This window comes from Ruditapes philippinarum, unplaced genomic scaffold (assembly GCF_026571515.1).
Source record: "Ruditapes philippinarum isolate M1 unplaced genomic scaffold, ASM2657151v2 ctg1519_1_1_1_1, whole genome shotgun sequence".
Lineage (NCBI taxonomy): Eukaryota > Metazoa > Mollusca > Bivalvia > Venerida > Veneridae > Ruditapes > Ruditapes philippinarum.
The window spans coordinates 158,333-169,340 of NW_026865600.1; the positions used below are offsets into that span (position 1 = coordinate 158,333).

The following is an 11,008-nucleotide window of genomic DNA, read 5'->3' on the forward strand; positions in this document are numbered from 1 at the left end:
TGTACAGTCTGGCTTCTGTGAAAATTATATTTTATAGTTTCATAAGATTATCAAAATATAATTTCAGTGTTTACTTAAAAGCATGACATATGAAATAAAGACATATTGCAAAATGAAGTGTATTTTAGAATTTATTTCTGTGTGCACAGTATGAAAGAAACTTATTAACTTTTTATTTAATTCAAAAAGAGATTATTTAAAATATCTAAGTCTTAAAAATAGCTGTTTCAATTTCAATGTAACATTTAGAATTGATAAAAAAAAGAAGATTATTTTATTGCAGAACCCAAAAGTAGCTCAGAAATACAGCATATAGCCTGTGCAGTGTACCTGCAAATACTGAAAACAATGCCTGCAATGGCTAGAAACTGGTGGATGAGTCAGGACAGGAAGACGTCTGCTTTTGTTGATGGGTCAGTATGATTTTGTTCAATAGTTTTATTGTAGACAAATGTTTTAGAGCAGCTATATGTTATGTGCATGTCTAAATATAGATTGTCAACAGTGATTTTGTAGCATATTTACACACACTTTCAGCCCTTCTGTGTTCAATAGGGGAAAATACCAGCTAGAATAAATCATGTCACATTGACTGGGATTTCAAGAATGTGTGAAAGAAATTATTAATAATTGAGCCTCCCCATGACAAAACCAACATAATGTGTTTGCGACCAGCATGGATCCAGACCTGCCTGTGCATTCGCGCAGTCTGATCAGGATCCATGCTGTTCGCTTACAGACCCTATAACAAGTAAAGAAACTGATAGCGAACAGCATGGATCCTGATCAGACTGCGAGGATGCGCAGGCTGGTCTGGATTCATGCTTGTCGCAAACCCATTATGTTGGTTTTGTTATGACACAGCTCAAATCATTGCTAACTTTTTATTTCAGATTTACAACAAAACATGTTAGTAATATATTATGTACATCGGAGATCAGAACTGTTCAGAAGACCAACGTTCAGCTACAGGACATGACGGTAAAGTTCAAAGTTTAACTTGTCATTTTCCCTTAACCAGATGATTTTTTGTAGTATATTGGTTTAAGCATATTTTTTAAGCTCGATTCAGTAACAAGTCCTTGCAGATTTATTAATCACTTTCGAGTCTGCTTCCTGGAACCAACCAGTACCGGTTTTTAATATGAAGAAGCATGGTTGTGACCCAATTAGTGGGTCAAACCCTTGATCCCTGGGTTGAGAGGCAGACACCTTAACCACTAGACCACAGCTCCCTTCTTATAATGCATGAGTCAATATCCATATCAGACGGCATGGATGTGAAAAGTATGCATCATATTTGTCAAAAGTTTTACTACCTAAGAATACATAACTCTTACATCATTACACAAACTGTATTGAACATTTGCATGAGGGATCTGTACTACAGAAAGTATTCAATTTGGTCATTTCTGAATCTCACTTAGATTTTTCTTATCCTGCATTAGTTGTTGCCCTTTTATAATGCAGAAATAAGGTAGATTTGTCCATTTATAAATGATCCTTTATGTTTCAAACCAAATTCATTGTTGAATAAATTAAGACAAAAAGTAAGATTTGTATAGTATTTAAAATTGAAATGCAACATATATTGTACCACAGTTCAATATCTTTTTTCCGTATTCCAGATAAAAGCAAGACCTATCACAAGGGGGAATAGTAATAAAAATGATTACTCCCTTCCTCAAATTTACCACGGAAATCTTTTATTATGAGAAACTTTGGGGGAACGGGACCGCAGGGGTAAATAGGGCTTTAAAATTGAAGATTTTCAACTCCCGGGTTGTTTGGTAACAATACTATTTAAATTCTTCCCAACCAATGTAAAAGTTTTTTAACGCGTAAAGTTATAGATTTAGTCAATAAACCCTTTTGCTTGAAAATTTTTAAAAAAGAGTCAACAGATTCTTCCCTTTTATGATAAACTGCACCATATTCAATGGTAGGATACTAAGTCCACACACACCTGCAAAATGCTCCCAATCGGTCTGTTTTTTTGTTATCATCCCATGGATTGGAAGGTAAAATAGGGTTTGATTCTAAGAAATCATTAGAATATAAAAAAATAGTTTAGAGCACCAAAGATTGGCTTAAGTATTTGATATAGTTTTAAAAAAACATTTTAAGTTTTACTGTCTGGTTTAAGCCTGAAATCTGTATAGCTATTGTTTGCGAGTCCGAGTTGGAGCATTTTGGAAAAAAAAATCTAGAATCTTTTTGTTTTGTTTTTAAATTGAGCAATTAAGAATTTCTAATATTTATTTAAAGTTTTTAAAATGAAAAAAAAATCTGTATTCAGTATTTATATAATTTTTTTAAACTTTTACAGAATGGTAATATTATGGATGGTTTAAGATTATGGAAGAACAATATAGACAAGAGATTTGAGGGGGTCGATGAGTGCATGATATGTTTCTATGTGTTGCATGGCACAAACTTCCAGTTACCAAGGATCGCATGTAGAACTTGCAAGAAAAAGTTTCATTCCAGTTGTCTAGTAAGTTGTAGCAAAGAATTTTTTGCGGTTCAGACAAAACCAACAAGTGCGTTACCTAGAAGGATCCAGACCACCTCAATCCGCATCGATCGGGACCATTGTTTCCTTCATTTCTCTCTTTAATGGGGTTGGGTAAGCAAACACATGGATCCTGATCAACGCAGGAGCACAGGCGGGGTTGGCCTTGCTTTCCCAAAAACGACTATGTAGTTTTGTCTAATCGGCTCTTTTGATATTTTGTTGGGGTGAAGATAAGTGGAAGCCCCAGTTCAGTTTAAAAAAATAACAGTTATTTTGAATTTGTAATAACATTTAATTGCATTTGATTAAGTGTTTGAATTTTTGTGGGGATACAGGTAAAGGGATTGGCAGCTTATTAGCTCACCTGTCACAAAGTGACAGGGTGAGCTTTTGTGATCGCTTTTCGTCTGTCGTCCTTCCGTCCGTCGTCCGTCCGTAAACTTTTACTTTAAATGACATTTTCTCATAAACCACTAAACCAATTTATTAAAACTTCACAGGAATGTTCCTTTGGTGGTCACCTTTAAATATTTTTCAAAGAATTTAATTCCATGCAGAACTCTGGTTGCCATGGCAACCGAAAGAAAAAACTTTAAATATCCTCTTTTAAAAAACCCTAAGAGCTAGAGCTTAGATATTTGGCATGAAACATCTTCTAGTGAGTGTCTACCAAGTTTGTCCAAATAAAAGCCCTTGGGTCAAAATTGGCCCCGCCCCAGTGGGTCATTGATTTTCCCTATATACATATAGTAAGAACTTAAAAAATCTCCTTTAAAGAACCCAAAGAGCTAGAGCTAAGATATTTAGCATGAAACATCTTCTCATGAGTGTCTACCCAGTTTATTCAAATAAAAGCCCCGGGGTCAAAATTGGCCCCGCCCCAGGGGGTCATTGATTTTCCTTATATGCTTATAGTAAAAACTTAAAAAATCTTCTTTTAAAAAAACTCAAAGAGCTAGAGCTCAGATATTTAGCATGAAACATGTTCTAATGGGTGTCTACCAAGTTTGTTCAAATAAAAGCCCTGGGGTCAAAATTGGCCTGGGGTCATTGATTTTCCTTCTATGTGTATAGCAAAAACTTAAAAAAATCTTCTTTGAAAAAACCCAAATAGCTAGAGTTTAGATATTAAGCATGAAACATCTTCTAGTGAGTGTTTACAAAGTTTGTTCAAATAAAAGCCCTGGGGTCAAAATTGGCCCCGCCCCGGGGGTCATTGATTTTCCTTCTATGTGTATAGCAAAAACTTAAAAAATCTTCTTTGAAAAAACCCAAATAGCTAGAGTTTAGATATTAAGCATGAAACATCTTCTAGTGAGTGTTTACAAAGTTTGTTCAAATAAAAGCCCTGGGGTCAAAATTGGCCCCGCCCCGGGGGTATTTGATTTTCCTCATATGTGTATAGCAAAAACTTAAAAACTTCTTTGGAAAAAAAACAAATAGCTAGAGTTTAGATATTCAGCATGAAACATCTTCTAGTAAGTGTCTACAAACTGGCCCCGCCCCAGGGGTGTCATTGTTTTTAACGTAAAAACTTAAAAAATCTTCTTTTAAAAAACCCAATGAGCTAGAGCTTAGATGTTAAGCATGAAACATTTTCTAGTGAGTGTCTACAAAGTTTGTTCAAATAAAAGCCCTTAGGTTAAAATTGGCCCTGCCGGGGGGGGGGGGGGGGGGGGGGAGGGAGGGAGAAAGGAAGGAAGGAGGGGGCAGGCCTATATACAGGTGAGCGACCTCAGGGCCATCATGGCCCTCTTGTTTGTTGTTATACTGTAGTTTCTGCATTGGATGGACATTGTCTACTTTTTTTACCTACATTTCTAGCAGTCATAGATAAATTGATTGTGAAACATTTAGTGTTTGAAAGGTGCCAGTTTTTCTAAGTATATCATTATAAGTATGTTGTGTCAAAATATGAAATTTAAGATTGGGCTTTGATGTTTCATACTAAAGAAAGTTATTAATGGGGACTCCACTGAGGTCCAAAAGCTTAAAAACGTAAAATTTGACATTATTACATAGATCAACCTTGGTACTTAAACAGAAAGATATGCAAAAGATCAATAAAAAATATACTGAGAAATGAGTTGAAAATTGTATTTTTGTGTTATTCTTAACGTGATTTGATTGAAACATGTTGCAATGCTTTTCAATTTTGGGTCATTTTCTAAAAATTAGAATAATTATTCTTGAAAGACGGAGTAAGCAAATGATCTAATATTTTGACTACAGAAAAAATAATAATTACATTGAAAGTGAAACATTTTGTTTTTTTTCATGTATCATATAACTGGTGTGTGTACTCTGATATCTTTATTTCAAACTCTCACTTGACCTACATATTTCTGTTGTAATATAAATGATAAATGTTTTCTTTTTTTTTCAGTACAAATGGTTCAACACTAGTCATAACTGTACATGCCCGCTCTGCAGGAATGTATTTTGACCTAGCTCCGCCCCTTCTGCAGGAATGTATTTTGACCTAGCTCCGCCCCCTCTGCAGTAATGTATTTTGACCTAGCTCCGCCCCTGCTCTCATTTTTATTGTATTTTTATTCAGTTTTTTCTCATGGTGTCAGTTGAAATTATTTATCAGTTTTAACAATCATATTATCAATGATGATATATATGTGACTGTAAAAATTTAAATTTAGTGACAATAAAATGTTTAACAAACATGTTTTAATATTTGAGACATTTGAGTAGAGGTTTTAAGATAATCATTCTTTATATCTTTTAACAAAAATACGTGCATGTTAGAGGCTCGTGTTATAACAATTTCTTGAACTTGTTTTTATAATGATCTTTATTTGTGAGATCCTAGTATTTGTCTTTTCTAAACAATGTACATGTATATCAATGCAAGTGAGCATATCCCTTTAATCGGACACTCTATGAGTATTGTTTTACACCTAAATATATACTGCTTACACAATGTCAAGGTCAAATTGAAGACTACTCATATTTATGACATTTTTTTTGTTTGTTTCACTTTATTGACATAAAATTGAATTTATAATAAAAAAATATTAACTCAGAAGTTAAATATAAGTCATATGAAAATATGTATAGTGTGTTGTTGTTGATATATCTGTAAAGAGGGACTACAATGTTGCCATGGTAATATATATATATATATATATATATATATATATATATATATATATATATATATATATATATATATATATATATAGAATAACCTATAATCGTCATCTGAAATCTTGCCCCATCTTAGTTACTAAGTTTTCTTAAAGTGACCTTAACAGTATCGATGTCACCTATAAACCACCTTCAAAAATTTAACCTTTTTAGCAATGTGATGAATTTCTTGATACCCTCAGAAAGACTTTTGTTGTAATATCTTTAGTGATTAAATTCTTGATAAAATATATAAAAAATCTAAGCTGTATATATTTGTCATTTGAAAATCAATGAGTATTTAGTTAATGGTTGACAAGTTAACATCGTTGACTTCAAAGTTATATCTTTTTGTCACCTAAAGCTTTTATGGACTCAAGAGACTGAAAGTTAAGTTGTGTAGTGATCACATGGTCTCAAGTTTAGTTGATCACCTGGTCTGGTGTCAATTTTCGTAGGTCACCTTGAGATAAGATTTGAGTCTTTACACAGTGAGAGTATGATGCTCTGATTTAATAGGGTAGTATTCAATGTCAAGTTGGTGGTTATTAAGTGAATGAAAAGCATCAAAATGTTTTTAAAAAAAAATCGAACAATTTCATTGGACAAAACCTAATGGAAATCACTGAATGGTTGAAAGTACGAGGTTTATTAAACTAGTCTGGTCTAACGACGATATGAAATATGATCTACAAAATAATATAAATACAGTCATATATGTTCGCATTAAAAACAAACATTATGAATTGACATGACTCAGAGTTTAGATGTTTGATGTGTAGTACAGGATGCGCTGGTGAATGGTTTTCTTATTAAAGGTTGAATTATGTTTTACATATATTAGCATCTTTGGTTTAACAACTAAAATTATCCAAAATGAAAACTGAAAGGCCAATCGGACTTTATCAAGTTTTTACTAGTTGTATCCCGCCCTCCTGTACCATCATTTTACAATGCCCAGTTTCTAGAAGTCTTAATTATGCCAGAGACATAGATGTTATCTATGTCTCTGGTTATGCCCATATTTAGCTTGACTATACGAAGTAGACGCAATCGGAACTTTCTCGGCTATTATCTATAATAACCGAAGACTTACGGAAAGGGCCGAGAAATTGCGATTGGAAGTAGGAGAGGTTTTTTTCTGATTGCCCAGGCTTCTGAGTCCGCGTTCAGACCGAAAAGTAAAGTATTTTTACTATTACTTATATATTTCTCAAGGTATCTACTTCAGTCTTCATATATATGTTCCTTATCGCCAGCCACAACATATGTGACGCGCTTCATATTGAAGCAATATTTCCAGCATTATCCCCTTTTACTTTTTATTTTCCTTCAAAAATGTTTTTTCCCTCTTACTTCTTTATAATCAAAATTTGCACATTAAAGTACATGCATAATATACCGTGGGAAAGATTATTGATTTTTCTAACCAACAGTCTATTTTCGTACGATTTGCACGTGCAATGAAATTTTAGCAGGTCATTTGAATACATGTGGTTTTGTATACTGATTGTGAACATGGCACAGGAACTTGACATTCTATAGGTAATTTAAAAAAAATAAGCAGGTAATCAAGAATTAACAATAGGTAAATAAACAAATGTTAAGGATGATTCCCGCCATAGGCGGCCAATTTCCGCTATCGCTGAAAAAACAACAACAACATGACTGTCAAAACCATAGTTGATCAAAATGCAAGATATACCGTGGAGAAGAAAAGTGCCATATCGGGCCTTTGTGCGTCATATGTGTTTTCCATATTGAAAGAAAAGTTAAGGAAAAAATGCGCTCGTTGAATCCAGCAATTGCAAACTTCTGACCGGAAAAGGGAACGGGTTAAAAAGCCTCGGCTTTATTGATTAGGTTCAAAGATCGAGACCCTAGACGCCTGTGAGAACTTGTCACAGGGGATGAAACGTGGCTTTATGGTTTTTTTTTTGAGCCCGACAATAAACTCGGTAAGAAAATGTGAGTAGGTGAAAAAAAGCGATCGCCAAGTTCTTGCTCGACGTAGCAAGAGCGTTGAAAGAGTTAGTACGAGGGTTGTCCCAAAATGTCGTAGACTACATTATTTTCTCTTCAACCTGACGTCATAACTTAATAAAATTTACCAGATATCTTCCTTGGTCATTTGTTAATTTACCTACTTAAAGTCAATAGCTAATATATTAGGTAACGCTTTTTATCAGGGTTTTATATTTAACAGTACAACATAACCGGAGCACGATAAAATATTAGTCAGTGTTGAGAGCATGCTTTTTAAAGTAATGCCTTTAACTTCTAACATAATAATAATTATGGGATTTACATTCATGTGGAATTACGTCATTCATTTTTACGTAATATCACCAACAGACGTTTATGTAACGTTAATTTGAAAAAGTCTGTAGCATAATACGTAACAGCAGTGCTACTTTGAAAATGCCCAAAATGGTGACGTCAGATGAAAATGCGGCGCAACGCAATGTCATTGAATACTGTGTTAAGTTGAAGAATTGTCCAGCATTAATTGACAACATGGAGAACATTATATTTTATCAAGATAATGCACCTTGCCATAGATCTCAGGAGACACAGATTGAACTTGATGTGATAGGTTTTCAGAGACTTCTGTACGCCCCAAGACTTTGCAGTGTTTCCTTATTTGAAATCACAATTACGAGGTCACAGGTTCGAAAACTTCAGCGAACTCCGCCAGGAAACTCAACTCTGCGAGTGTTGAGTACATTGAAGCAGGACTGTTTTGAAAACATTTATGATAAATGGTTTGCTTCACACTGACAGTGCATTGCGAAACACGGTGAATACTTTGAAAAACATTTTAAAAAATCTTATAACGTCATGACATTTATGACGGCGGGCGCCGGGTATGTATAGGTAGCATTCTTTAAAGTTTGATAACTTGGTCAATTTTGGAGGTATTTTGATTTTATTTCGCAAAGACACACATAAAAGGTGTATTGACTTTTCCCTAGCTGGAGGACTCTATTGTATTATAATTGATTGAGTAACAGACTTTGTCTACGATATTTTGGGACAACCCTCGTACATTTTATGTTTGACAGTGATAGAATAGTGGCCCGTGTCGCTGTGCCACTGCTGTAATCACTACATTACAAAGAGCCAAAGGTCCGGTTGCGCAGGATAAAAATACTCCATGTTAATGCACCTGCGCACCGGTCAGCCTTAGTTCAAGCTTATTTAGAGGAGCAGAAAAATTAGGTTTTACTACATCCCGCTCATATTCCTGACCTCTCTCCTTGTGACTTTAGGTTTAATCCATACAACAAATCTTGCCTTCGAGTTCGCCGGTACGAAACCCGAAGTGCCGTCGGAAGCGCTCTCTACCAGTGTATAAATAGTGTACCCAAAAGAACAGTTCAAAAATGCCTTTTTGGAATGGATTCTGAGGCTGTTAAAATGTGTAGAGGTCCATAGTGAATATTTTGAAGGACTCTACTAATCCTTTTCCCCGAGTATGTCTTATTTATAATAACGCGCTGCCGTTGCCACTAATTAAAATATGCCCCTCGTATGTTCTTTTTTCACCAACCACATCATATGTGACACTTTCCACAACTAAATAACACCACTATTTCCAGAATTATTCCCCTTTAACAAAGAGTTTTCCTCTAAAAAATATTAATTTTAATATCGTTTCCTTATTTTCTTAAGGCATTTCAGATTGATTCACTTTCATTGACATGGTCACATATGTATGTTAGTTACTAGTATGTGCTTGCAAAATTGTTGAACTTTTAATCAAGTGTTTTTTTTCTTGATACTGATACACAAATATATAATAACATCATAACTGATTTTTATTACATAGGTTTGTCTTCCTTTACTGCGTACAGCATTAAATTAGCCGATCTGACAACATAGATACTACTTGACTTATATATACCTGACCTATGACAACATAGATACTGTTTTATTTCACTTGACTTATATACACCTGCCCTATTTCCATTGTAAAATTACTCAAGTATAAAAGACATTCCACCCTGTTGAATGATTTCACTATTAGCTTAAGGTCTTCAGCGTACCCGTTTATATACTAAGACATGGCGTGAATGCCGCATCAGATGAAAAACAAAAATGTTAAAAAGCGGCTTATACAGTTTCGGAAGCCAGAACTATGTTAATTGTATTCTGGTTCCCGGCATCTAACAAGTATTCTTTGCGTAGCGAAAGGGGAAGGAACTCCAGACTATGTTAATTGGAGCGTTCTATGACCTTACAAGAAAAGCATTGATGCAAAGCATCAAAGGGCGACGCCAAAAGAATTTGATCCAGATTTGCACCTAAATACTTAACAAAAGATGTGTACTTTATAGCAGTACCATTACATGTGACCTGGAGGCTAGGGCCAGGTTAAGTTGAAACTTAAACCAAAAAAGAATAGACTCTGTCTTGCCAAGATGCAAAGGCAATTTATAGTCAATTAAGCAATCTTATAAGACTCATGTTATAAGAAAGAATTTCTTCAGATTTAATTTATGAGACACAAGGATTCCTGAGTCATCAGCATATAATCACTGGCACGAGTATCGGACCTGGGAAGAAAAAATATGACCAGATGACCAGATTGATAAAAAAAAACTGTGTTTATAAAAACCAAAACAAAAAATGTAAATAATGATCCCCTTTAAAAATATACTTTCAACTTGAAGTATTTTTTAAAGGGGGTCATTATTTACATTTTATTTTGGTTGTTGACACTTTTAAGATGAACACAGGTTTTTTTTATCAATCTGGCCATATTTTTTCATCCAAGGTCTGATACTCGTGCCTGTGCATTATAATAAAAGCTTATTGCTTAGGGTTGAAGACATGTAATTGACATATATTAGACATAAAAGAGGACCTAAAATGAACATCAGGGGGACAGCATAGGTACTCAGAGCAGTAGTAGAATAAGTACCAGCCACATCAACCAGCTACTATCAGAGATAAGACTTAAACCATGTAAGAATGTCATTATATATGGCAGATGCTTGAAGTTTCATAAAGAAGAAGAAAAACAACTTCTTCAAGTGCAGGATAGTGTGTTCAACTGTATCAAATGCCCTTTGTAGATCTAAAAGTATCATGCAATACTGCCTTTGTCCATTTCAAATAATGCAATCTGTTAAATGAATCAAACATGTGTCAATTGAAAAACCACTTCTAAACCCTGACTGAAACTGCCTGACCATGACTCAAACCCATGACTTTCAGAAGACCAACTGAGCTATCCGTCCTGCTACACATTTTCTCTTTAATAATGAAACAGTTCTAAACCACAACATATTTCCCCACTATATCGATTTGTGTTCGTGAATTTCTTATGTTACAGAGCATAGG

General features: G+C 34.5%; 1 protein-coding gene across 1 annotated transcript in view; it reads left to right on the forward strand.

The window, feature by feature from the left end:
- The window catches only part of LOC132729698 (E3 ubiquitin-protein ligase listerin-like), a 44,351-nt gene extending 38,800 nt beyond the window's left edge, over positions 1 to 5,551 (forward strand). The window contains exons 26-31 of the mRNA XM_060715522.1: positions 284 to 413; positions 894 to 981; positions 1,629 to 1,659; positions 2,128 to 2,156; positions 2,330 to 2,497; positions 4,905 to 5,551. Coding sequence (XP_060571505.1) covers positions 284 to 413; positions 894 to 981; positions 1,629 to 1,659; positions 2,128 to 2,156; positions 2,330 to 2,497; positions 4,905 to 4,964 — 506 coding nt within the window. The 3' untranslated portion in view covers positions 4,965 to 5,551. The remainder of the gene's footprint in view (positions 1 to 283; positions 414 to 893; positions 982 to 1,628; positions 1,660 to 2,127; positions 2,157 to 2,329; positions 2,498 to 4,904) is intronic.
- The last annotated feature ends 5,457 nt before the right edge of the window (positions 5,552 to 11,008 follow it).